Source organism: Necator americanus, chromosome V (assembly GCF_031761385.1).
Source record: "Necator americanus strain Aroian chromosome V, whole genome shotgun sequence".
Lineage (NCBI taxonomy): Eukaryota > Metazoa > Nematoda > Chromadorea > Rhabditida > Ancylostomatidae > Necator > Necator americanus.
Genome location: NC_087375.1, coordinates 13809844 through 13837842, shown reverse-complemented (window position 1 = coordinate 13837842; position 27999 = coordinate 13809844). Strand labels below are relative to the sequence as shown.

Genomic DNA, 27999 nt, shown 5'->3' with positions numbered 1-27999 from the left:
TAAAACCTAGTACCAATTGAACAATTGAACACCAAATTCATGTTTGCTATGTTCACGATTTTTACACGTACAGTATGGTCGAAGAGCATCATTGCTCATGCAATCACCACGGGATTCATATCGATCTAAACGAGTAAATCGACCGGCCAAACTTAGCTTTGCGTGCTCTCTCCGAATAGGAATCTGCAATACACACAATTCATCAACAGCATGGAAAATGAACAAGTGAATGATTGCTTCCTACTTGGAATTTTCCGTACGCTGGTCGAATAACTTCGAAAGTGACGTCAAAGTAGCTCATGTTGTCTAAAACTCCACGCGCTGACGTTGAAGAAGAAAATTGCACCGCTTCAGCCTAAACGTTTGCTATGGTGTATTCACTTGCTTGCCATTGTTACGAATTTAAAAAGGGTAGAGTTAATGGCGCATCAATCCACTTGGGATGAGCCAGTGTTTTACTGCAATTCGTAATCGTTGACGTTTTCGAACGCGTGTTGGCTTATGCAATGACTTGCGGTGGCCAGCCCATAATCAAGTCAGTGTTTTTATCCTCCCAGACAAGTACCAATTTATCAACCCCGGAGCAATGGAAGGCTTAGTTTGCACCAGGGCGGTTTCAAACCATCGGCCGGACCTCTAACCAACTACGTCCTACCGGCCGTAGTTACGAATTAATTACTAGTTATGAAACGGAATGATGCGCATAGCTAAGAATCACTTTTGGGACTTTGCAAATTTCTTTGGGCATTGAGAAAAAACGAACGAAAAGAATACATGCTCTCACCCAGCTCAATTTTATACTCTCACATTTCGATGATACTCCTGCAGATCCTAGGAGCAGTTCCAGCTGGTCAGCAGCAAACGCACCAAGCTCTTGCTTTAAAGTGTAATCACTGAAATAACCTATAAGTGTTGATGTAAACAGAACGTGAGGTCAGCTCGCACACTTGGAGTGCAAAGTAAAAACATTATGAAATCCAACAAAGTAGAAGAAAACATAGCCAACAAATGTGAATCGAGGTCGTATCAGTTATCTCAAATGGCATTGAAATGTATTTGCGCGGATGAATTCCAGTATTTTTGCTTACTTTTTCGCATGCACAGAAAGGTTGGAATGTCTTATATTATTATATTGCCAATTATTGTACAAGTAAGTCGATTTATGCCTTAGGGATCCTCTATTTAAAGATGCAGAACGAAAAGTCCGACATGTAATGCTATACGCATTTTGAAAAGGCGTGAGTGTTGGGGCTCTCCAAGAAACATTTAGAAATTTTAGTTGGACCATGGTCTTGCTTTCCGGACACTAAGAAGTGGTTTGGCAGATTCAGAAGTGGAGATTTGACTCTAGAATATCAACTTCGCTCTGGTTAACAACTGAACAGATTGCTGAGAGGCTCACAATTTTAAAGAACAGTAGACTATATTTTTTTTAGAATTTCAGCTGTCGAAGTTAATCTTTGGTTCGGGAAAGAACTTATGCAATTATCAAACACATATAAGATAAAATTAAAGACATAGTAAATAAACTTACGTGACATTAACGATTGCATATTGACAGATACAGTACTGGAATGGTATTGGTAATGTTTTGCAGGTTCGTGGTACTCCTTCTTGGAATCGTCGTAATAAAGACGAACCGCGGCGGTTATTGTCGAATATTTTGAACTCGAGTTCCGTGAAGTCGGATGCAGGTTGGAACTAAAAGCTCGCAAGTTTTTTTGAATTACAGTGTGTTCTCACTTAAAATCGGCTCATTTTCGAAGCGGATGCAACTTGTACGCGATGGATATTCCGCCTCCTTTCCAGATATTGGCAGCAGTGCTTATTTTACCAGCACAAGTACGATTCGCATTTTATGGAGCAACAGAAAGCGCATGTTGGATAGAACAAGTGCTGAGTGCAACAATGCGTCGCGGAAATTCAGATAAATATAAGTGCTGGCGACCACGGATATAAAGGATAAAGGATAAAGTTTCTGGCGTTAATCAATCCGCTTGGGATGCGCCCCTACATTCACTTCAATTCAGAATCGTTTGAGATTTACGTACGTGTAACTGGCCGTACAATGACTTGCAGTGGCTAGCCGATGGGTCAAGTCAGTATTTTTATCCTCCCAGACAAGTCTGGTACCAATTTATCGACCCCGGAGGGATGAAAGGCTTGGTGAGCACTAGGGCGGATTCGAACCTCCGATGGATTGTGCAGTAAGCGGAACCTCTAACCGCTACACTACACCCGCCCCTGCCACGGATATAAAAACAGCTTTAGTCAGGACTTAGAAGAAGTCCACAGATTCTGCATGGTGTTATTTGAACACCTCAACAACAGTGAATAATTGCAACGCAGAGGTTATTTGGTAGTTAATGCAGGGAATTTCGATTTATTGGATATATTTGTTGGTTTTAGTTATTTTTTGTAAAGGTCAATTTTTTCTGGTGACCTTAGCCAAGTACGATACATGTAATGAGTTAACTCACATAAAGAATGTCTTTAAGTGTACTGTGAAGATCATGATGCGTGACCAATTCTTCGCTGTTCCTCTTCAACTGTTTGTACATAGGCGAGTTGCGCAAATGCTCCGGAACAACAATGTATAGGAACGGATTGTTCTGCTCTTTGATACCGTACGGAGTCATTGCTTCCTGAATGAAATTTTCTTATATTTATGAAATTTACTGCACGCTGAATATGTAGCCTGTCTCACTTTTCCAAATCTGGGACCGTGATCTCCCAAAAAGAATATGAAGGAGTTGTTCAACTGGAAAAGTGGGATAAAATGACAGAGTATAGCACTCCTCGTGCATTTTTTTCCCTACCGAATTCCGGTTTTTTGTGAAAAAGTTATACAAATCGTAATCCGCCTTGTACAGCTCCCCCGTGTCATCATGAGTCAGCTCGACGAGCCATGTGAGTGAAAACTTTGGGTAACCTAAAAGCACAAATCATATAGATTATTCGAGGAGAAATTATTGTAGGAGCTTTCAAAAAAATGTGAACTCCGTTTAACTTTGTAGGCATTGAAGAAGTTGGATTGGTAGTCCAACATGTTGTTGGACGATCCACGACATCTTCCTTCTTCATGTATATTACGAAGATTATTGTCTTCTCGAATTCTGATGTGGAAAGGCCTAAATTAATAATTTGTAGGCCGAAACAAGCAAATTCTAAGTGTTGTTGCGAAGAAGAGATCCCGTCGCGCGCCTTTTCCTACTGTACTTCTCACGGGAGTTTATAAGGAGCCGTTCTGGGCACTCATGCTAGTTCTTTTTTCTTTTCTAGTATCGTCCCTTTCCTTTTGCAATTTTGTCATACCCTTCTTGCAATTTTAGAATTCTCTTCATGTCTTCGATTTGGTCACTCCATGAACCATGCACCTGTTCACATCTCAACTACGAGAAGTGCAGACTTCTAGCTGGCATCACATGTTAGTCATTCTAACTCCCAAGATAAGATTCCATTAATGTGTTCCGCTCAGCCACGATTGTATTTAGAAATGCCATGCTTTAGAGCGTGTATCCATGCCGTTGTAGTGCATAATCGTAGAAGTAGTAGTACTTATTTCTTTTTTTTCGTCGTATGATACAATAGGGATAGACCATGTAATCTATACCGCGAGATCTCGCCGCCTATGCTCGCCGTTGTTTCGGGAGCGACAATAAGTGACAGGAACAGATAAAGGAAGTAATCTAACAAGACATTATCTTACTGAAATTAAAGAAAATTAAATTAATCAATTAACGAGAAGCCTCAAAAGAAGTTCCGCGAGACCACAGCAGAACCAGGAGTACGGAGAGGAAGAGGTCAAAAAGAACCCAAAGATGAATAGCGTTAATATTGGGCATCTAGCATTAAACATACGAATAAGAGCAATTCTCTCGAACCTATAATAATGATTAAAAGCCTTCTCTCTCAGTCCACGGCAGTTTGGATAATTAACCAAGCTCGCAAAGTAATCTTCAGCATCGGATGTCTGGAATTTTCTTTCGATAGGTTCATTTTGTACACAAGTTACTTCCTTATATTGCACCGTTACATCTAAATTCCCTAGTAAAACTTACAAAGTAACCAGCTTTTTTATATTCAGCTGGGATGAATGACTTCTCATCCATGTAGGTGCTGCAGGCCTGATCTTCAGTCATGTCCGCTTTGATATCCTTCAGTTGCATAACTGTTCGTATAACAGGCTCAGTAGTTATACCTAAAATGCTGCTTTAATTCAGATTTTGGAATTGATTATGCAGTAATTTCGTTATTTAGCATAACTCTGCATTTTCACATTTTTTGAAAGCGTGGGGCTTGCAGAAATGAACAACTGAAAAAAAAAACCACGAGGAATATAGTGAGCAGCATACACACATACCGAATAGAAGCGGAAAAGCGTTCGGCCTACTATTTGATCCTACTTTGTTGAGTTTTTGGAATTCAACAGCGTCCATTCCATGTAGCAAGAAATTTACAGTTCTTGGCAATGCACTAAATATTTCTGGATTGCTGTATATCATAGTCTTCTATTCTCAAACATAAAAGACACTCCCTACGGAATTTTACCCAACGACAATGGCTGTGCATTACTTGACTAACCGAATCAGCTGAGTTGACGCTACCGAATCAATCACAATGAGGTGTACATCTGGATTCTTCTGACTCCGTACATCGGCTTCTTTTCTGTTCAACCTGCGCTAAAGGTTTTCTCAGGTAGCTATTCTTTGCTGCAGAATTAAATCCATTAATAACAAGGATGAAAAGTTGTAAGTATAAAAGGCGGTGAGATATTTCCTACTCGTCTTCACTTATTTGCATGTGAACGAAGGACTTCACTGTATCGTTGGATTTGCATTCAGTTTCAACGAAATCACATTCTAGTACTGATTTCTCAATGGGGAGCCAATGTCCAGCATCATAGCTTTTGTCGTTTCTGTAGTTCAAACACCTAAAATTCTTTGAATGTGTCTGTGGCTTTTACGATTTTGTCATTGTTGTAATGTAATTTCATAGTGATTTCAAATGAATAATGCAATGGAAATTCCCCAACTCCTTTTTCTGACAAATGTAGAAATAGTATGCTTAATCTCTCAGCCAGTGCTATTTAAAATCATCATTCCATTATTTTACACCACAATAATTATTTTTCTGATATTTGGAAAGACTAAGGGTTCATCACCGTTTTACATGTAAGTGATGATCCTTCACTGTTATACATAGGGATTCACTTGCATCAGCTGTGCTCTTGTCGTTCGTCGATTTGCTTAAGTTCATTTGTTCCCCATCGCATCTAAGAGTCGCCCAGTAGTTTCTCCTTTCGCATGAATAGCACCATATCTTACTTTGAAGAGAATTGTGAATAGGTGTGACAAACGAGTCTTCGGTCTTCCAGCAGTGCGTTTCATATCACGTAGTATCCAGTCGCTCACAGCTCTCGTCGTAAAAACGCATTACGTGTTCGGGCCACCCAATTTCACATTCTACTCTCAAATCAATTTCATAACGGTACCATCGACCGCGTGACTACAGTGTAGAGAAAAAGGCTCCTGAAATTGCAAGTTCCAATGGGTGGTCTTAGTCGTCATGATAAAATCGAAAAGCCTCTCCCCCGCCTCGTTCCATTGAAGGCCTTAGTTTCCAATGTGAGGTTCTTCAGGTATTCTTCTGGGACAAATGTTGAGGCTGAAATCACCAACAGTGACCTTGTAGAAGGTATGATCTTTTCTGTTGAATTTCTCTAGATCCATATAGACATATTAGGTTTTTTTGTAGATTGAAGTCGTAAGTGACGTAGATGGTAAACGCTGGCGTTGATCCACATCTTCTCATTCGCAAACATCCGATTAGAGTGGTAAGTTGTTCGAAAGAAATGATATTCTTAGTCATACTCGTGTTACGATATGAGGACACCAACTCCACCAATTCGTTTACTCTTGCACTCTAAGGACAGGACTCCCTCTAGCTTAATATACGAGTTGCAGTGGTTGGGATTCGTCTCGTCTCGGTCAATACGACGACGTCGTACTTAATCTTCTTTGCTTGCATCATTAGTTCTTCAATGACAGCTTCTGATACGTGCCTGGTACGTGCAGGTCGTCACTCAAGTTCTACACAATTTTGGTATCCTAGATGACTCCTGCAACCCCGTCCTTACTGGCGCTACTGTACCACGCTTTCCACAGTCGGCCTCTAGCCCCATGAGTTTTGGGAGAACGTTGCGCCCTCTCGGAGTGAACAAGTGGAACTTATTTATTGGAAGCGACTTCAAACTGCCTTTTCTGCACCTCCCAGTCACTTGATTTTTGGGAGGACCGATGTGCGCGATACAAGAATATTAGAGTATTAAGAGCGAATCCTGGCACAACAGAAGCAGGGAGTACATATCCTGAATCCACCTGCGTCTTAGGGCAGATACAAGGTTGCGGTTACGTCTTAGGGCAGGTTACAAGGTCTCTAAGAGGGAGATCCGTTTTAAATTTTTATACAAAACACATTAGTAGAAAAGAGTCTCTTGATTCCGGAGGAAAGCCCGGTGCGGTAACGCCGTGAAGGACGCGGTTGCAGGAGTCATGTAGGCTACCAAAACGGAAAAGGACTAAGTTGGTGTGCTTATAACGCCTCTACGCTTACAACGGATGCGACCATTGAAGATCTGATGATGCAAGTTAAGAAGTTTAGAAGAAGAAGAAGAAATCGAAGCTTTTTATATGGACCTGAGAAGTTCTATAGAGTATCACACCTTCTACAAGGTCATAATTAGTAATTTCAACGCTAAAATTGGCCGCAGAAGAACGCCTGGAGATCTTGACATCGGAACTCACAGCCTTAAATGGAATGAGCAGGGAGAGAGCCTTTCAGAATTCATCATGACGACTAAGACCTTCCATGGAAACTCGCAATTCCAGAAGCCTTCGTCTCTACGCTAGACGTGGGAATCACCTGACGGAGAGTATCACAATGAAATTGACCACATCATCGTCAGTAAAAGGTTTTGCCCGACGGATGTCACTGTTGTACCAAAGTTTCATACGGGATCGGACCATCGCCTCTTTCGAGGAAGATTTTGTCTTACACGGAGAGGAGAAAACTAAGCAAACTCCAAAATCCATCATTGACTGGGTGCTCTTCGCTTCGTTTGTCGGCTTTTGGAAAGATGCCGTCACTTACAACATCGACGACGAATGGCTTGCAGAACATGACGTTCACGACCGTACGAGGAAAGCGAAGAGTTTCAAAACCAGCAAGAGATGCCTGTATCCGAAACCTTTAGAGCCGATACGTGAGTGTGGAGCTGCACGAGATGCAGGTACCCAAGAACTCACGTCCGAGCTCGCAAGACTTTGCAGAGAGGCGATAAAGGGAGACCTTAAAGAGAGAGAAGAGCAGTAGTGTTGGCTGAAGTTGCAGAGGGGGACAGAACATTCGTTACGGCCGTCGGAAATCCGCCAATCGTAAAACAACAATCCGGGCCTCAGACGGAACAACTACAGCATCGAGAAGGGGGATAGAAAATGTCATTCGCGACTTCTACTCAGATGTCTTCGACAGCCATGCCCACTTGCCTACTCACCATCTGAGGGAAGATGGACATGCCATTCCGAGGGTTCCGAGGGTTCCCACATGCCATCATGTCGGTGAAGAATCGTACTTCATCCTGTCTTGACAGAATCAAACCTGAACATATGAAGTGCCTACCGCCAGTCCTCATCAACACACTGGCTCTTTACTCGTTATCTGTTGGAATGCAAGACTCCTAAGCAATATAAAACCAGCAAGACCGTGCTGTATAAGAAGGAAGACCCAAGACAAGACATCGGCTACTATCGTCCAATCTATTTATTGTCTGTCATCTGCAAGCTCTTCACAGGAGTAATCCTAAACAGGATAGAAAGAACATCAGATGAAGGACAGCCGTACGAAAAGGGTTCAGTACGATTGACCACATACACACGGATTCAAAATTCGTTGAAGTATCCTTACATAAAAGTACTTCGTAAGTTGTATGGCAACTTCACGAACAAAATTTTACATTCCCCCCATTTTACAATGATGTCATAATCGACGTGAAAAGAGGAGTTCGTCAGGGTGACACAATTTCACCCAAAATAATCAGTGTCACTCTCGAGAACGCGATGCGAGGATTGGAAAGGGATAACATGGGAGTGGAAGTTGACGGCCGTCATTTACACCATCTTCGTTTCGCTGGTAACATCGTTCTTATAACATCAAACATGAATCAGGCGGAACGGATGCTGGCCGAACTTGATGAAACGCGGAAAAAGATCGGTCTTCAACTAAACCTAGACAAAACGATGTTTATGAGGAACTGACTGATGCCCCATTCGCGCCCAACGGAACGAACATACCCAAATGCTCCAGCTGTGTATATTTAGGTCGGAAAATCAACATGATGAACGACCTGACCTCCGAGCTGGGCAGAAATAAACGAACGGCTTGGGGAGCATTCAAGAGCATCGAGGATGTGGTGAAAAGGACCAGGAACATCCGGCTCCGTGCTCACCTATTACCACCGTTCTTCCTGCTCTGACCTACGCTTCGGAAACGTGGGCGTTTCGCAAGCAAGAGGGAAATGCGATCAGAATGCGGAATTGAAAGGACGATGCTAGGAGTAACTCACGGAAGCGACAGAAAGGATTCACTCCTACGTCACCGATCGAAGATCAGAGACGCCGCCGCATATGCCGAGGGAAGCAAATTAGGTGGGCCGGGCACGTGATGCGTTTCATTGGTAATCGTTGGACCAAGGCTGTAAGCAAGTGGATGCCACGAGACATCAAACGCACCGCAGGAAGACAGCCGACTTAATGATCAGACTTTTTTACGAAGTCCTTTAAAGAAAAGTACAACGCTTCTCGAGTCCCTCGCGAGAAAGGATGCTTCCAGGCAACTCTTGCGCGCGATCGAGACAAATGGGAGTATTACTGGTGCCCACTTTCTGATCGATCTCAAGCGATACTAGTGCGGGCAGATTGTTGTAAGGAAGAGGGAACACTAGTCAAACGCTGTAATGGTTTCGTTTCCTAGAGTCACTTTTACGGAAAGAAACCTTTCATTTTCATTCAAATGACGCTACCTCGATGTTTCATGTGAGATATTTGAAGAATGTCTTATTCACCCACCTCGCCCAACAACTGAATCCTTCTGTGCCTAAATCAAGGGTGATTATTCCGTTCTCAAGTCGTGTGATTGGATCCAAAGAGGCGTTGGAAGTACATTGCTGAAAAAATCTAGACCTTATGTTTAAAAGAAGGAAAAAAAGAATATGGCATTTATGTCGCGCAGCCATTAGGTTAAAATGCTTACGCAAAATACAAATAGAGACATCATCTCCTAAAACCACAAGGAAGGACTTATATTTAAATGCAAATAAGAGCCACCTCTTTAAACCCATATTTCACATCAACGAATTCCATGATTGATTGATGCCATGGATCTGGAGGCTTGTATGGGCAATAGTCGAAAATATCAGTGTCAAGTTGTTTTGTTGAATTTTTGTTCACAGCTGAAACATTATGCCTATAATTTGTCTTTTGCCATGTTATATTTTGATTTCGAGTTAAACAGAAATAGTACTAGCTGAAACTAGGCGAAGATTCAAAGAATTGGTTCAGAAATACAATTCCCTTTCTCATTTCATCCCCTGTGCTTGTCATTGTTATTAGTCGTGGAATATATGCAGGTCGCCTCCCGTAGAGAGGGATATAGGTTACCATCTCAAGTTGTCTCAAGACACATTCGACTTAGTGGAAAATGGTATCGTAGTAGTGTGGAAATGCTAATCGCGATAGTAAGGCGGGTGTGAAAAGGTGTCAAAAGATTGTGACAATGTCGCAAGTTGCCTCACAGATTGAGAAGATTGAGCGTTGAATCTCGTCCTTCAACTGTATAGAACGGGATACTCCTAGCATCGCTCTTGAGTTTCCACTTGGGCACTTTGTAAGCAGGAAAAATTGCGATGAGCGTTCAGTGACGCTTCTGAAGCATAGGTCAGAGCAGGAAGTACGGCGGTGTTAAAGAGGTGAGCACATTAACTTATTGGGTGCGATGCAATGTAGGTCATGACTCGTTGGGTGCAATATCGTGACAGTTTGCCACGCATCATGTAGGCCGCGGTCGTGATAACGTCAAAAGCAACATACCACGAATCCGAGGTGGTGCGGATTTCTGGTGGAGTATCCGTATACGGGGTCGTAGATTATGGAAACGAGGTGGTTCTGCTCATCTCTCCCTGCATTACTGCAAACAGCCTCCTCCAGAATGCTGTTTTGTACGACGGCATTTATTGCAACGCTCCAAACCTTGCTCCGTCTCCGCCCTGCGATTCGTCGAAAATCCCCGATAGGCATTAAGGGACATTACGCGTGCAAAAGTGGGGCGCTACAACAGAAGGCATCGTGTAAAACAACATTTAGGGGCCTGCTGCTTGCATTGATTAAGGGAGAGATGAGCGGAACCGTCCCTGTCTCCATAATCTACGACCCCGTATATGGATACTCCACCTGAAATCTATACCACCCCAGATTTGTGGTATGCTGCCTTTAATATCACGTGGAATCCAGTGGCTCTTATTGTCTCCCAAGGTGCGATATCATGCCGTTGTGTGTTGCATTCTCTTTCAGGGTGCGATGTCGCGGAAAGATGCATCCTTGGCCGAACAAATAGTTTTGGAGGTGGAGATGCGGGATTTCACCAGGGCACAAATGCATCAGTTCGAATCCGTAAGACCCATGTCAGATCCTCTCGTACACAAGTTTTGTGGTTGCCAAATTAAGGCTATTGATCTTTTTTTTTTCAGCAACTGCCTTGATTCGCATCAACAATGCATAACTTTTTCCTATTTTTAAAAGTGAATTCAGGTTTTCAAAATTGTTATGATCAGATGGAAGTTGCTCTCTAGTCATATTCGTTCCTTAGATAAGTAAGGATTTAGAGAACGGAAGATTGGATGCCCTTGTAAGTGGGCTTTGTTGTTCCTGATACATCAATAATTACTCGATTCAGTCCTATAACATAGTGAATCAATGAATAATTTTTCGAAACTCTTCAATAGAAATGAAACGTGAAGAAACTCTTGAGGAACTCACTTGTTACTCTTAAATTATTGCTCGGTAAACTGGTATTTTTTTCATTCCTTTCAGGCTCATTTATTTCCTGAATAAATACGTCGTAGCTTACGTAGTACAGTACTCCGATTATAACGAATCCGTAAAGTAACCAAAGTCCAGTCATCTGAAAAGATTACTTAAAAAAAGATCTCCTTATACGTGGATCTGAACCTTCTCTCCAATCCTGTTTATCTAATATTTCCAAGGTTTCAAACAGCATGAAAGAATTCTTTAATTAAAAAAAGTGGGTTTAGGTTTTAGGTAATTGAAATATTTTATGTGCGTCTATGTGAATCCAACGTAATCATTTACAAAATCTCTTCACGAATGCAACAAATAAGAAAAGGTAAAACACTGGAAACAAAAACGTTATAAAAAAAATTGCATGGAAGTCCATGTATTACATAGAATGTTTGTTTGAATAATATTTCAATTAGCGAAGAATATTGGATCTCAGCTAAAATAGATGGCTCTTTACATCACTACAGCAATAATAATAATAATAATAATAATAATAATAATAATAATAATAATAATAATAATAGTGAAAATGGTTATAATAACATCAATAGTAATAATAATAATAACAATAAGATAGAGCGTAGAAGTGAAATATTTGTTGCATAACTGACAGGAGGCAGAAGAAGTCTTTTGATAGCTGCAACTTTCATTTCGACCGCGGATCCTTCTGAAGCCGAAGACGTCACGACGTGAGGAATCGAAAACAAAATTGAAGTAGTGACAACATGATGAGGAATCAAAGCACTGTTCACATTCAAATGTATGTATCTAAGGGACGCAACCAAATGCTGATACTGCAATCAAAAACACGATGAAACTCCTTAGACAAATGTATGTGCACAGTGTGCAAATAAAAAGCGCAAAACGAAAAATATGACGAACTGTGAACTGTCAACAAATGCGAAACAAATGGATACGTTAGAGGTCGCTTCCATATCGAACTCTCCTTACTCTCCTTATGCTTTGGACTTCTGTTATCGCTTGGTTTTGATCTTTCTCGCCTATGTCTCGGTCATATATTAAAAAAATCGAGAAAAATTCTCATCTCCACCAGCTTATCGCCACCGGCAAAGCCCATGAATATCATGGAAGTCCTATCGCTTGACTGCGTAGCAATGTCACATAGGCCAACTGCTAGGGATTCAACTGAAATGCTTTGGAAAATGGGAACTATCAACTATGGGGACCTAGGTTTGGGTCTAAATTTTGATCAGAGTTCTTCGCATATAATTCGGCAAAACAAAGAGAAACTGAAAAAACAGAATCTCTCGGAAAGTCGTTTTTTAACGTGAGCTATCATATAATTCGTGAATAATTAAATAGGGAATGAACAATCAAATAAAACAGAAGTGAAGTCGGGAATAAAAAATTAAGAAATGTATGTGATTACCATTGAAAAGATTCGGGAAATTTTACTCTTCCAACTAAATTAACCTTCCAACTTGCAAATCCACAGGAATCAAGGGACTTCATAAATTACTCACTGAAGATTTGCACTAAATACTCAATAGTAGCATAGACACTAAAATGTTTTCTTTTCTGTTCTTTGCTCTGCAAGGGGATTCTGACAAGTGATTCATATAACACTCCGGTTTGAAAATAAGAAACTCCAGGACAGACAGGGAGGTACATTCAACGGTACAATCAATGTGGAGCACTTCTGTGAAATAACTACACAGTAAGGGAATTCGTTTCTATGGGAGAGGAAATGAATTACTGAATCAGTAAAAAAAAATCAAAATCGTCGAAGAAGAACCGAAAAAATATTTAGAGAAAGGGTGTGTGATTGAGATGTATGGGAACTTCTAATTAATTAGTAAAAGTATAGTTAGATACCTTTCACTACTTGACTATTAACAGAAAAAGGAAAAAAACAGAAAAAAGCACACATAAAATTACTTTCTTTTTTCTTTTTTTCAACCGTAAACCATTAAGTTGTCTTATTTTTCGTGTGCATGGTATTTGAGATTTTTTTCGAAAAGCAAAGAAAAATGACAAAAACGACCAATAACATATGAAATAGAATAATAAGTAACGAGTTTGAGATACCATTCTACCAAATTTGTTATCTCACTGAAAACTACAGCTGAAAGCTTGAATCAATGCTTTTTTCTCGAGTTTGATATCAAAATAAATATTAACTAGCCATTTTTATTTTTCTTGCACAAAATATATGATTTATGAGTTTCCTCAAGCGTTCATAAATTCTTACGTTGTTTGCACAAGAGAATAAGTAAAGCGATAGTTTCAGCAATGATTCAGCACTATGACGATCCGAAGTTTCTTATCACACCGCGGGGAACACCACAAACCTTGCTGTGTGCTTCAATCATGACCAACGCCAGCCAGGGCATGGTCGTAGAGACCTCGTTAAAATAGATAAGATAACACTTAGACTAAAATTTTAGTCTATAAACATGGGCGTGAAAGCTTGAAGCCAATAAAATATGTCTAAATGAAAGTTAAAACTAATAATTGCCAATAAAAAATCTCTTTTGTGTAGAGAATCACCCACGTCGGAACGCTATGTTAGGAGTGGGTGGATGCCATACAGTTTCTGCTCATGAGAAGAAATGAAATCAGAAAGTAGAAGTGATTGAAAAGAGGAAAAAAAGACTTCCTCGCATGGAGCATAGGAATGCAGGTCTTGGTAGACTATCTGAACGGTACAAGTGTTATTGTGGAACGGATTAAACTTACATATACAATTCTTCCTTCTTTCGTATCGATCGTTTATCGTATCGAATATTCTATAGACAATTTCTCGGAAATTCCATAGACATTTCCCAAACGATTCAGGAATATCCAAAAAAGGAAAAAAGTTGTCTTTAACTTCAGTTGTGGTGACTTGCACCAAATTGAAAACGTAGAAAAGGGATTTGTAACCGGATCCATCTGTGCTATATTATTTCCGGGTGGTTGAAATATGCGCTTAAAATTGAATAACTAAGTTAACGATTTCTGCATGCATTACAATTCTCCCCAACCACTTTAAAAAACCAGAATTCAGTATTATTCACGGAATGTGTGGTAAGCAGATGAAATCGCGCAAACTGCTATATCACTTTCTTGGCACCGTTAAGGATTTCTTTCACTTCCCAGTTCCACAACAACCAAGAAATTCCTCTCATTGTTCTTCTCTTTTTAGAAAACAACTGAGTGACTTGTTTACATGACAATGTTTTGCACTTCCTAGCAAACAGAAGACTCCGAGGCAGAGTCTAAAAAACAGCTGATAACGTCGATTCGCCCTCTCCAAAATTTTCATTGCACCCGACAGAAGTTGGGGATGTTTCAGCTGATTCTCGTTGTAGAACGTTCAGTAATTATCCCCACACTGATATTCTAACAAAGACACATCAAAAACAGAAAAGCGTAATATACATATTTATAAAAAACATCTTCTTAGCAAAATAAAAACAATTAAAAAAACTGAATATCAAAGTGTATGTAAAATGTGAGCCCATCATAGAGATCATATACACACACACGCTTTGGTGAACATTGAAAAAAGAACATGCACCATCGAATCGCGTGGACCAGCAGTTTGAAGTGGGTTTTTGTTGAAAGTGCACGAAAAAAAACGGAACCAACACAAAAATGGGAAAAATTTTCCCACTGCACGAAAAAAAACCGGGTGAGAAAATTGCCGAAGGCAGAGAAATGTTTCTTCAGCTAAAATCGGTAATATACACGTTCACAAAATTCCATTCTAAAAAATTAGGAGCTGTACGGTAGATTGTAAAAATCTGGTCCCAAATTTTACAACCATAGCTTCATCATAAAATCCCGCTCAATTCATACTCATACTCATAGCGCTGGAAATAAGTTGGATATCGCAATCAATTCCAGAGAACTAGAAATCGCAAATCGTTATTGAATTTCCAGCCGAAGCAACGAAATTACAAAATGATAAATTTCATTAAGCAAGAAAATTGAAAATAGACAGCGTAGTATGGTTGATATGGGAGTAATAACGATTTGCAGAGAATTTTTCCTAACAAAGAGGTTTTTTGCTTTGTATTCCCTGTGAATTTCTGGCGAATTCACGCTCGAAAACAAAAAAAGGTCAACCTGAGAGCACTTCTGGTAAGAGAATAACATGAACAAGAGTTCGCTTTGCGGACCTTGGTCCGAGAAGAGAAGACACAAACGTGTGGAAAGCTCCAGGAAATGATTAAAATCACAAAAATAAAACAATCACATCATATACGAAGACCGAGAAGGCACTAGAGGAGAATACCCGTTTCAATTCAAGACGATATCTAAGAATTTGTCTCGATTCGTTGATTTTTACAGTAACATAACGGTTTTAGTGTGTCCTTAGCGACACAAACCGACTGTTTCCCGTATTCGTTGAGACGGGTAAATGTTGATCCGGCCAGCATAAACACACCATTTTTAGAACGAATTGGGATCTAAAAAATTGACCGATGAGAACATTTTTGGACCGCATCATTTTCAGAGAAATACAACAATAGTAAAAATTAATATGACAAAAAATAACGAAGGAAAAAGAGAAATAGTCAAACGAAACAAAAGTAAAAAACAACAAAAATAACTGAAAAACTTCAAGAGGATATTTCGATAATTGGTTCTAATCTTTGCATCGAACTCAGATGTTGCGCAAAATACAGATCTAGGAGGAAACATGGATTATGTCTTAGTCTCATTACTTGTCGATTAAGTGGGGATGAGTAAGTTGGCGAAACAAGAAGAGGACTATGTATCTGGGCCAAGGAGCACCTAGATAGAGTTGCAAGATCAGAATCATCAACCGTTTTGAGTGCTCATGGCAGAAAGTATAATGAACACACCCATTTCATTATAGCAGTCACGATCTTGGCACGGGAACCTGACGTCCTAGCGCGAAAAGCATTGGAAGCGTTTCATATCATAACATAACAGCCAAAAGTCCAATCATGAATCGTACGCAAGAATGCATAGCTGTGACCAACGAGCAGGCGCCGTATCAAGCAAGACCTGTGCGGGTTTTGACCTACGGGGTTAGACGAAAGGTGGATAGTTATTAGTTAGTGTTGATGGTGCAGATCTATCAAACGATGCTCCACTAACATCGCGGTTTTATGGCTATCAAGGTGAGCACTATCTTTGGTTCGCCTCTCTCACGTTGTCTTTGAGCAATTTGTTTGCTACTCTTGTGAGATGACTAGGCGTTTCAGGGGATGGATTACATGTGTGTTTGATTTCCCAGCCTCTGACGACACCGAAAAGCCAGCCAGGATAAACATCGATAATCTTGGTTCTAGTAAAAAAAGATAGTGCGCGATTCAACTGTACAATTTCAAGATTCAAAGAAGGTTAGGAATTACATTTTAATGTATAACTCCACAAATGCTTTCAGCTGGTTCACCTGCACCTATGCTCCTGTCACCTGTCGAGCGGGTACCAGTAATACTTCCATTTGTCCTGGTCGTACCTAAGTGTTCTCCAGCGGCTTCTCTTCTTGTGAGGGACTCAAAAAAGATCGCATCTATCTTTGAAGAACTCCGTGGGAAGGTCTGAACTTCGGGTCGATGGTCTTTCTGCAGTGTGTTTGATATAGCGTGGTATCCAGTGCCCCCAGCTCTGATGAGTTGAAACGTCCACTTAATTTTACTTGGGATATGCGGCACCGTCTCGATCTTCAATCGTTGACGTAGGACATAAGTTCGAGTTCTCACTTTCAACTGCGTAAAGCGGGATACTCCTAGAATCACCTTTCGATTAAGTCTTCTATGACTGCATTTTCCTCCTGCTTGCAATACGCCATTGTTGTGGAATTTTAGTCGTAAAGTTGCTATATAACTCACAACGTATCTTTATGTATGGAGTAAAAACACGTTGGCTCCCATGCCCGCTTCTGTCTCAACTGAATCGAAGCGTTCCCTCAAGTTGATGAAGGTGGAACAGAGAGGAATCTTGTATTCTCGCGATACTTCGATGAGTTTCGAAACGGTGTGTATGTGAGCAACCCTTTCAGAAACCGTGCCTGCTCACATGGTTGTCTTTCATCTGATGCTCTTTTAATCCTGTTCAGGACTGCTCACGTTAGATGCAACTGGTTAAATTGAATACAATAAAGTAGAAATAAGGTGTAACTGTAATAAAATATGACAAGCACCCAAATACAGAAAGATTAGAACACAAATAAGAAAATAAAGAGTATAGATGAACAAGGCGGATGAATATTTTATTTTGTTTTTAGTGAAAACATTTTACCCTTTGCATGAAACATGAGGCATCGGTTCGTAGAGGAGAAAAATTAGTGATGAGCTCGAACAATAAAATAATTTTGATCAGTTAAGTTTCACTTCGATGAGGAACCTTTTTGGATCCGATCCACGTCAATCTCTTTCACTTACGTTCGTGTTTCCTCGGTGATGGCAGCTGGCTTAATATTCGTATAAACCGCACATCAACATTCGAAAAGAATATCCACCTCCCTTTATTTAGTATAGATTCGCCTCTCATTCACATAGCAACGAATGAATAAAAAAAATTGCTGAAATGCTGAAGATGCAAGAAATAGTTATAGAAAATGCTGGGATCGGCATTCTTTTAGCTTTTGTACCGTTTCCTTGACCGTTCCTGTGGTCTTAAATGAGTTTTGGAAGAGGAAGAATTTTGGAACAGTGTGGGCTTTGAAGGATTTTTTAAGAATAAGTGTGTTCACTAATTTGCAAAGGGACCTTTCAGGGTGACATAAACTTTTGCATTATCCGTGACTCTTCGAATTCAAAATTTACTTTCTCGTCGCCACATCTTAGCGGTTCCATTTTGATGTTTAGTACTTTTTTAATTTAGTCAATAATTTTACCTCCTTTTCCTCTCTTTTCATTTGTATTCGTCTCTACATGAATCAAGCCACTGTTTCAGTAAACCAGCATTTCAACATCATTTTAGTTGTTGAGAAAATTCTCGTAAATTCGCAATAAATTTTCCTCTTCAGAACGGACTGGGAATTTAAAACACAAATTTGCTTACCTGAAATAGTCCGGCGGAAGGAGATGCTTGGAATGTTACGTCATAAATCGCAGTGGTTCTCATTTGCTCTTCGGGAAGAACATAACGAGAAACGGAATGGACCTAAACAATAAAATGACGTCACCAACAGAAATATCGATCTTATTAGTCCAACCTATTAGACTATCAATCAATAGGTGCGTGATCTTGCAAATAGGTTTGTTACCTGATGAAGAATAAGATGTGTACAGTTTTCTGACGCATTATTTTGCTTCAGAATATTATTGATGCCGTCGACAGCAAATTGCCCCAACTTTATTGCTAAGGAGTCATCACTGAAAATCATTAGTCTGTAGAAAGAAGTCATTTTTCAAAACATATTTTCCTTCTAGTAAGGTAGCTGAATAATTTCAATCTTTTTTCCTGGAATCTCTAGGAACATACTCACTCAAGTGGTACTTTAGCATACTGGCAGATGCAGTACTGAAATGGTATGGGCAACGTCTTGCAATTCCGTGCCGTTCTCGGTTCGAACTCACGCAAAAGTGAGGAACCTCTGCTCGAAGGCAAAAAAGACTTGAACGCGGTGTCGACGAAGTTGGAAAATGGTTGCTCCTAGAAAAAAAATGGAAGCATACCCAAAAAAAGACGAGTAATTTTAGGGAAAAAATTTGAATAGGGTCGATGCATGAGTAAGCTCATATCCTCAGGATCTTATTCAAATTGAAGTCCTTCGGAATAACCTAGAAACCGAAGGTTATCAAACCCATTTTTAAACGCATATCCCTACAAGGAGTTAAAGTACGTGGATGATCTGTACACTGCAGGATAAAATAATTCAGAGTTAAAAATGAATTAAAATTTAGTAGAAGATGTTCCTACTGAAATTCACTGGAAATTCCTAGTAAGCAATCTTGTTACTTAGTGACAAGTGTACAGAACAAGTATTATTGCAAAAATAGCTAAAATATCAAAGTTTGCTTAATCATGCTACTCTAAAAATCTGTAGGCCTACAGGTTGGAAGCATGAGCTCTTTGCGGTGAGAAGAAGAATAGTTTCCGAAATTCGCTCGCAATCATCGATATGGTCACATCACCTCATTCATGACGCTTACCTCAAGAATATCTTTGAGTGTTGCATGAATGTCATGCGGCGTGATGAGTTCGTACTCTTTCTCCTTGAGAACTCGGAACATCTCCGAGTTCCTCATCGATTTTGGAACCGTCACGTATAGGAACGGATTGTTCGCCTCGTTTCTTCCAAACGCAGTTTTAGTTTCCTGAAAACGTTCAGGAATTCAGCTGAAAACACCACGAAACATCATTTTAATCAAGTAAACAGTAAATATTTGTAAACAAAAGGAAACATACTTTTCCGAAACGAGGTCCATGATCGCCTAAGAAGAACAGAAAAGAGTTATCGAGCTGAAAAAAAAGACACATACACGCCTCCTTTCACGGTTTTCCTTATTTCAGAATTTTAGTTGAAAAAACGGGTTCATTCCACTACTTTCCGATCATAAATTACAGAAGCAAGGATAAATGCTAGAAATTAAAAAAAACTGATATAGTTTCGCCTCTTTTCTGACGATTCATTTATAGATCAGATAAATCGCTGAAGATAGAACTAAGTCCTACCTCTTGTCTATTTTTCACAAAGAAATTATATAAATCATTGTCTCCTTTGTACAAACGGCCAGTATCATCGTGTGCAAGCTTCGTCACCCATGATAGCGAAAATTTTGACGAGCCTGGAAGGACGACAAACATTACGAGCAGCATCCTGAATTTGTGGAAAGGCTCCAGCAAATACAGATAAAGATTTGCAAGTAGTGACAAAAAACTATGCTGAGGTCTAGGCGGTTTGTTGTACTTTATAGGTGGGGTACAGACCGTAAAAATTAAAAATTGTTCGAAAAAAAAGTAACACAAAGTACAACGAAATACAAAAACACAAAGGAATCGAACCAGACAAATTCAAGAAAATGTTTGAAAATTGAGATAAGTGTCTAAAAAATTTAAATTCAGAGAACTCTAAGTAGTGGGAAATTTAAACGGAACTATTTTTTGTACAGATGCTGGCCGCATTCTGTACTGACTACAAAACGAATGTAATTTTTTACTTTTAGCCCTTCTGTAGCTTGTTTTGCTAAGTAAAATAAGTAGAATGAAATTCTGAAAATACAGTATTTATGTCATATGTTGGTACTGTAAGACGGAAATAAAAAGAGGCAAAAACGGCAACGATGTTTACTTTATTTAGATTCAGTCAAACAAGATATCGTGTTTGGCACTTCTGTCTTCTTTTTACTTTGCTTTTAGTCAGAGGTCAAGTATGCATGTATATTTTATTGATGACGCCGAAATCTTTTCTGTCTTCGATCGGCACTTTCAATCAAGGGAGAAACGAACAATTGATAGTGAAATTGTAAATTTATAACTATGTACCTTTATATGAGTTTAGAAATTTCTCCAAGTACTTGAGCATGTTGTTGTGCGATCGCAGGCAAGGTGCTGTCTCATGTGCGATCTTCAATTTTCGATCCATTGATAGCAGTAGATCAAAAGGTCTGAAGAAAAAATGGTTAACGGGTCGATGACCGTAATTTTTTTTTTTTGCAGGAATCCGTGAAAAAGAAAGAAGGAAAAAGAAGAGGAACCTGTACGAGTGTTGGAATTCCCGTTTCTCTAATCCCATGCAGTTGGGAAAATTCAGCAAACTTGCCGAATAGTCTTGCGCTCCAAATGTCTGAAGATAGTGAGTTAACTTCAAATTTTACCTTGTGTTGTTGATCCTTTATAACCGTTCCCTTTTTTAGCAGTAAAAAATCCATTCCTTTACCGATGAACACTGGGAGAGGTTTTTATACTTCAAATTTAGTTCACTTATAAGCAATTGTCGCACGTAACATAGTCTAAATAGGGGATTTGTTAAAGTTTTTCAAAAGATCTCCAGTAATTTGCAACTCGTCGGTACTAATTGCCCATGAAGGTCTTTGACGCCATTATAAGGCGGAGTTATGAGTAATTTCTGGAGTATTAAGGCAAAACTCGATATGTCCAGAGGTCCACTGAAGCCAAGTAGCCAAAATTTAGTTTTCACTGGTAAGGTGAAAGCAACTACAGCAAAAAAAAAACAGTGAAGAAAATATTCGAGAAAGCTACAAGGCCAAAATCTGAGAACCTGCCAGAATTCCATTTTTTTCTGCCCCTAAAATTCATATCAAATCGGAATCGATCGAATGTACACCAAAGAACTGACTGAAGATTAAAAGTCAATGTGAGATCAAACATTCTGAACGTTTTTTTTTTGCATGGAAGTGCTTATTTCCGCATTTTTCTCTGCTGAAAACGAAAAACAAAGAATTCAAATACGTAGATAAAACAGAAGAGCACCTTGTAACCTGCATTCCTATACTGTACAGGTATGTACACGGATTCATCCAGATATTTTCTGCAGTAGGTCGAATAAGTCCAGTCAGCTGGGATCGGCTCCTGGTCGACCATTTCTCGCATCACCGGCTCAGTTGTTTTACCTACAGGTTGGAAAAGAAAATTTGTGCAAAAATAGAAGACAGAAAATAGAATTTGAAGTTGAATTGAAGGTTCGAGAAAGTGAACCTCAAGAAAAAACAAAAAAAAAAACAAAAAGCAGCAAAAAACAGACAAGAAAGACAAATAAGATATTGTGTGCAATGATCTTTTCTTTTAATTAGCTCTGCTATTATTATTATTAATATTATTGTTATTATTATTATTATTATTATTATTATTATTATTATTATTATTATTATTATTATTATTATTATTATTATTATTATTATTTGTTCTGAAAATCCGCAAATTTCACATTGAATCGGACGAATTACTCACCGAAAAGCATCACGAAACCATTTGGTCGACTATTTGCACCAACTTTGTTCAACTTCCTGAACTGCACAGCATCCATAGCATTGGTGAGAAAATTGACAGTACGCGGTAGGGCCCTAAAGGTAAAAACTGCTTAGCAGACTGTCGTACTTCTATTAACTCTGCAGAAAACTTCGGTAAGAACTGCTATCCTTCCTGTATTTTCTTTTTCGAAACAGAAGCTACACATAAATGAAGAAAGTAGGGGCACAAATATAAACAGTATGTAGGAGAACATTTGAATAAACAAATAGAAAAGCTCACGTACCTAATCGCTTGCGAAGAAGCCACCGAATCTACAAGAATAACATGCACATTCGGATGAATAGCAGCATGTACTGATTTCGTGCTAAAAAAATGCACTGTAGAAAAACGTTAAAAATTTACAAAAGCAAAAGAAACTGTTTCATAATCAATTTTCAAACGGAGTTTTTTTCCCGTTTTAGTAGCACAACTATGACAAATTTTTCTTTGCTCTTCAAAATCTTATTTTTTTGTTGTCTATTTATTTGGTCTATCCCAATCTACTGAAAATTTTGGTGTAGTTATCAGTAACAAACCATCATTTAGTTATTCTGCACAAGACGTAGAAAAGCGATGGTTTATGACAAATAACATGGTTTTCATTTTCCATAGTATTTTCTCACCACAGCTTAATTTCTCTCCATCAGGGAGACATTCTGTTTCCCTGATGGAGAGAAATTTAATCTGTATGTTGAAAAAATTCAGAAAATGTTGTCCTTTGAGCAAAATTCCAGCTAATCTGGAGAAAAAAGTGTCATTCACAAACTATTGTCCATGAAATTCGATTTTCCCGTTCTACAGGCGGTCAGTTATCATTTTATATGCTTGGGGGAAACTTGAAATGATTGCGTAAATTAGCGTGATTGTGACAGATGCGTTGCACTCCATTTTTGACATTGAAATCATTGAACAAATCAAGGAAAGAAAGACATATGTGCTTCTACAAACCTCATTTCCGCAATTTGCATGTGAATGTAGGACAGGGTTCGTCTTCTGGACATACATTCCGTTTGTACAAAGTCGCATAGAAATGGTAACGGATCATCGATGTCCTTCCATGGATCAAAATCGACATGTTCTTCATCCAAATAATTGACACACCTGAGCTTATTGAACATTAAAAAAGCAGAAGAAAAAGAAAAGCAAAACCACTGAAAATATTCCAAGCATCGTTTCAGATTTAATTTCTGCTCTGCTCCCACTTCTCACCTCGCTCGACATTCATACTTCCTGGCGCTTCCCTCCCGCAGTATTCGTACACGACCATTGCGAAGTTCCGTGATTGGAGCCCATTTCTCGTTGACTGTACAATTCTGTACAAACACAGCTGTCAGTGTCACTATCACATACGGCACGTACGGTTCAAAAGTAAGGAAAAAGAGGAGAAAATTCTAGATGCTAAGGTTTTTTCTGTGAATAGTGATTATTGATTTTAAATTGCAATTTTTTGAAGCCTAAAAATTTGCGCGTAATGACGTTATTTCACTGTTAAAAACTATTAAAACCTTATAATCACTACTTTTCAGGTTCAGTTAAAGGAAGAAAATCGTTTTCTTCTCTTTTGCTACTTATTTTCACAGTAATATATTGGGTCATCACAAGAAAAAACACAGTATTCAATACTTCCTTTATTTTTCAAAACTATTACAAACATAATTTCTCTTAGGTGCTTTAGAAGCATTATAACAATCGTCTTCAAAAATAATCATATTTTTCTAAGATATTCCTTCTTTTGATTTTTACAATACTCTTACGTATTTCTGAGGGACTCTCAGTGAAAACGTCCCAACTCCCCCTCCCTCCCATAGTCCAGAAAAACACTTTATTGGATCACCCAATAGTTTCACTCGCGAAAAAGTGGCTGTCAAATAAAAATCACGAAGGGCAGGAATCTGTGCGCAAAAACTGCAGAACGTCCTGTGGAGCCCGGATTATAATTTCATGGCGGTCATAAACCCCATAAATGCTGGTGGAGACTATTACCTGGACGAAATGACTAGTATAAATCTCGGCCAGTTATAAGTGCAGGTGTTTTGGGACGAGCGCCGCGCAAAAAACTGCAGCTGTAGAGCATAAATTCTACGAAGAATGGCATCGTCGCCATAATTAAATGTACAGACGAGGTTTTACGATTTACGGCTCTAATCTGTCCTTTTACAGTATGCAAACTCAGAATTCATTCCGTGACTCTCAAGCGAAAAAAGGAAGGGAAGGAAGGATTATTTTCATTCTAATCTCCAATCATCCTGTGGGAAACACATGAGTATTGTAAAAGCGATGTCGTAAACTGATAGCGAGCTGTTTGTTATGTCTGAGATTTGTCCCGTGGGAAAAGGGAACTATCGTTCGAAAGTCGACTTACATTGAAAAATCCGTACTTTACTTCGATATAGTTGAGAATCTCCGGGTCCCATGGATCAGGCGCAACGAAAGGGCAGGTGTCGAAAATATCCTGCGGTGAATTGTTGAGCGGATAGTCGAACACTTAAAAAAGTGGTTTTATTTTAATCTTATTAAAGAATAGAGGATAAAGTGTCTAGTGTCGATTAATCTGCGTGGGACACATAAACTCGTTCGAATTCAATTCAAAATGGTTCGAGGTTTAGGAACGCGAATACGGCCTACACAATGAGTTGCTGGGGCCAACCGTAATTTCAAGTCAGTGTTTTCACCTTACCGCCACATCTGACACGAATCGACTCCAGTAGGAGGAAAGGTTTGGTTGGCCCGCCGCGGTTTCGACCCATTGACCGTGAGAGGGTAGCACTGATCTCTTACCACGGCGCTATGTACGCTTTCACTGAGTATGGGGGCCTAGCACCTTTTCCATAGAGAAAACTAAGTAAAGAAAGAGCCTGTAGAAATAAATGGAGTAGATTTAGCAATAGAATCGCGAAATGGAAAATTCCAGGTAAAAATTTAGATTTCAGGACAAGACCCAATTCTGTACACAGCGACAAAATTGGAACTTCAACTGTTTTTTCTTCCAGAATTTTCTTTTCGCTTTATTGTGCTTTTCTTATAGATATAGCATTAAAGTTAAAGCAATTAGCCACGTTGTACTATAATCTGTAACTTCATTTTCGGCAAAATGATTCCGTTTTAGTGTTTCTTATTTCATAAAACATGCACTTCTGCAGTTATTTTTCTTGGAAATGAAATTCTTCAAATTTCCCTCAAGTTTTTCGTTCCTGTGTCATTATCTGAAACCTGAGTGGATAGAGTGTAACGCTTTCAGTGAAATTTTAGATTCAAATAGATTTCCTCCGATTTCTTCCTCGCATTCGTTTTCCACAAGAAAAACCCTGGCTTTTAAGTTTACAAAAAGTGAGAATTCGTGATAATCGCATTCTGCAGCACATGCATATTGTTCAGAAAAACATTACACTTCGCCTTACACTAACTTTTAGGGATAAAATTCTAACATAACTAAATTCATGATTTCAGCTCCATTCAGCCAGTAATTGTTTTAAAATAGAACACAAGTAAACAGAAAAAGAGTATCCTGTCAAAAAATTCTGATGATCGAGGAGAGGACTCGAACTATTAGGAGCTTTTCACTAGTAAAACATCCAGAATCCATTGAAACCTGTGACAACCAACGCATCTCGAATTTCACGAACGCTGATCATTGAATGAGGAGTGAAACTAATTAGATTAGACGGAAAAAATTTGCAGATCTTACAAATTTCTGGTAGCTCTCAAGGACAGTGAGTGACATAAAAACACTCTGATTAGGTTTAGATCGAAAAGATATCAAAGGATAATTTTTGATATGAAGATTCAATCGATTTTCTTCAATGTTTCGGCATCGTGCGAAAATTTTCTACTCGAATATAAACTCCACTATTCTTGAAATTCCTAAATTTCAATTCTTTCTAATTTTCTGGATTCGCAACTTTATTACTGGTTTAATCCAATTTTTCGAGGGAAATATCCAGAAGAATTCACTTCGCTGCTGCACTATAGCAATCATGTGTAACTGTGTTCAATATCCTGAGTTTGAGTCATTCCACGGTTAACAGCTGATGTACAACAAAAGTTTCGGATCGATGCAATGTTTTCAAACAACAAATGGATTGAAGAACGAAGAAAACAATGAGATTTTCCCGGGAACCAACCAATTTTCAGGTTTCTGAATTAATCAGGACAAATTTCATGATCCTATTCCATTTCTTTACAAAAAGAAGGAGGTGTTGATGAAAAGAAAGAGGTGGAAAAAACACATATCATGGCCTTACATTGGTTTCCTACCCGTATTTTATTTTGAACGGCAAATATTTTTTATTTTTATTTTTATTTTTTTATTTTGGCAATATTTTGAACAAAAAGAATGGATTTTTTTTTTCAAGAAAATGACCAGTTATAACCGCAGTATCCCCGAATCTTCCTGAACTCAGCTGACCACGTTCATTATCCAGCGGGCCAGATGTGAATGGGATCCTCGCCAGACTCAATAATGAACAAAAGTGCAGATGTAGCGTTGCGCTCATCTGCGGCAGTTACTCGGATCCCATGGGAGATGGCGATTAACTCTCATTAACAGTGTCATTACAGGAGGATTTCCCAAACAGAACCGCAATGCCACAAAGTAAAGAGTACTGTAGCAACAGTAGGAAAAGATCAGTGCATGAGTTTCTAGCGTGGAAGAAAAAGACAGAAGTTTTCCACGATTGCGATTCAACGAGCCTGCACCAATGAATTCGCACTTCTTTTATTTTTCCAACGTTTCCGCTTAAAATCGGTTTTTTATTATTCCAAGAACGTTTTAAAAAAAATGAGAAGAATTGGAAAAAAAAACTAAGGCTGTATATTTCTCGAAGATACTGCTGGTACATAAATATCTATTGCAATTTTTCCTCCGACGCAAAGCAAAAGAATCAGAAAATCCTCAATTTTCCTCTGCGTCTAAGTATATAGTTTGGTAAACAAATTGAATTAATGATTGACAAATACTCCTAACTTTTTTGCTTTATACATTCTCATCATAGAAATCTCTAAGGACAATTTGAGAAACGAAATCTTGGGAATTTTTCATCGAAGCTGATCAAGTAATATTTAACCAAATAGCATTGAGTGTTTCGATTGCACGGAAAACGCAGGTTCTGCGATGCGAGCATTCCATGACTAGTACATGGGTCTCTGGGACAGTATTTACCGTAACTGTGATTTAGGAACTAGCCTTTGTAAACAACTGTTGGTTCGAAAATCCAACTATTAGTCTTCAATCCTGGGTTCATAAGAAGGATACATGTGTGTCGTGTCGAAAATCATCTCATCGTTTCAAAATTGCATTTTTTCCACTTATATTTGTAACAATATTTGTTTGCTACGGATAAAATTTATTTCTGCATGACTAAATCAAAAGAAACTTTGTATGGTTCGAAAAAGCCTTTGTCTACTTAGAAATTCATAGAGATCCTAAAAAAGCAGCAACACGGTGAACTGGGGACAGATATTTCAGTTGATGGTAGTATGATAAAATTACACTTCCAAACTTTTTCTTTTTGTTCTCAAGGATTGGCAGCATGAAGACAAATTATGATAGAGAATAAATGAGCAACTACTTATTTTCTACCTTTATAACCCCTCAGGGAGTTTCTCTTTTTTCTCTCTTCCTCGAAAAGCTGCTAAGGTACACTTGAAGGCGAACGGAGAACGACTCGGACAGATTTGGCTGCTATGCGGTAGCTTAGCAATAACATTGTGAGGACAATGGGACAACAGTGAAATGGGAATCATCCAGATGATGAAGAAACAACTGTTTCCACTTACCCCCCTGCTTTTGCAGCTGTTTCGGCTGATTCTGAGCCTTAGCGGCAGCCACTCCTTCACGATATCGAGCGTACTTCACTCGAGACGATTTGATGAATTCGTGAATACTTTTGTTCGTTTCGAATATGTTTGTGACGGTGAGCAGGTAGAAAAAAGTGACGATGAAACACCCGTAGAGAATCCACATCGACAT

General features: G+C 39.0%; 3 protein-coding genes across 6 annotated transcripts; 2 read left to right on the top strand and 1 right to left on the bottom strand.

The window, feature by feature from the left end:
• Positions 1 to 6: 6 nt before the first annotated feature.
• RB195_013801 (uncharacterized protein) lies at positions 7 to 27999 on the bottom strand (the record flags this gene model as incomplete). Of its 4 annotated transcripts, none has more annotated exons than XM_064203791.1 (33): positions 7 to 183; positions 245 to 355; positions 785 to 893; positions 1535 to 1701; positions 2481 to 2645; positions 2708 to 2761; positions 2820 to 2932; positions 3001 to 3131; positions 3885 to 3973; positions 4062 to 4201; positions 4364 to 4476; positions 4585 to 4677; positions 4784 to 4933; positions 9126 to 9223; positions 9384 to 9508; positions 11091 to 11235; positions 11744 to 11926; positions 15470 to 15550; positions 18120 to 18221; positions 18325 to 18433; positions 18547 to 18713; positions 19214 to 19378; positions 19470 to 19523; positions 19737 to 19849; positions 20547 to 20668; positions 20759 to 20847; positions 21495 to 21634; positions 21972 to 22084; positions 22276 to 22356; positions 22980 to 23132; positions 23241 to 23344; positions 24394 to 24515; positions 27807 to 27993. In XM_064203791.1, the coding sequence occupies 33 exons, from the start codon at positions 27991 to 27993 to the stop codon at positions 7 to 9; spliced, it is 4065 nt and encodes a 1354-aa protein (XP_064059672.1). The 4 variants fall into 4 exon arrangements, with proteins under 4 accessions (XP_064059672.1, XP_064059673.1, XP_013303862.2 ...); XM_064203792.1 differs by lacking the exon at positions 11744 to 11926 and adding an exon at positions 13345 to 13396 and having other exon boundaries at positions 15474 to 15550; XM_013448408.2 differs by lacking the exons at positions 15470 to 15550; positions 18120 to 18221; positions 18325 to 18433; ... (11 more) ...; positions 24394 to 24515; positions 27807 to 27993 and having other exon boundaries at positions 11744 to 11782.
• On the top strand, positions 6871 to 7374 carry RB195_013803 (uncharacterized protein; the record flags this gene model as incomplete). The annotated part of the gene is made up of 1 exon (XM_064203794.1): positions 6871 to 7374. One exon carries the CDS (start codon positions 6871 to 6873, stop codon positions 7372 to 7374), a length of 504 nt encoding a protein of 167 aa, XP_064059675.1.
• RB195_013802 (uncharacterized protein) lies at positions 8118 to 8533 on the top strand (the record flags this gene model as incomplete). Its single annotated transcript, XM_064203793.1, has 2 exons — positions 8118 to 8271; positions 8379 to 8533. 2 exons carry the CDS (start codon positions 8118 to 8120, stop codon positions 8531 to 8533), a joined length of 309 nt encoding a protein of 102 aa, XP_064059674.1.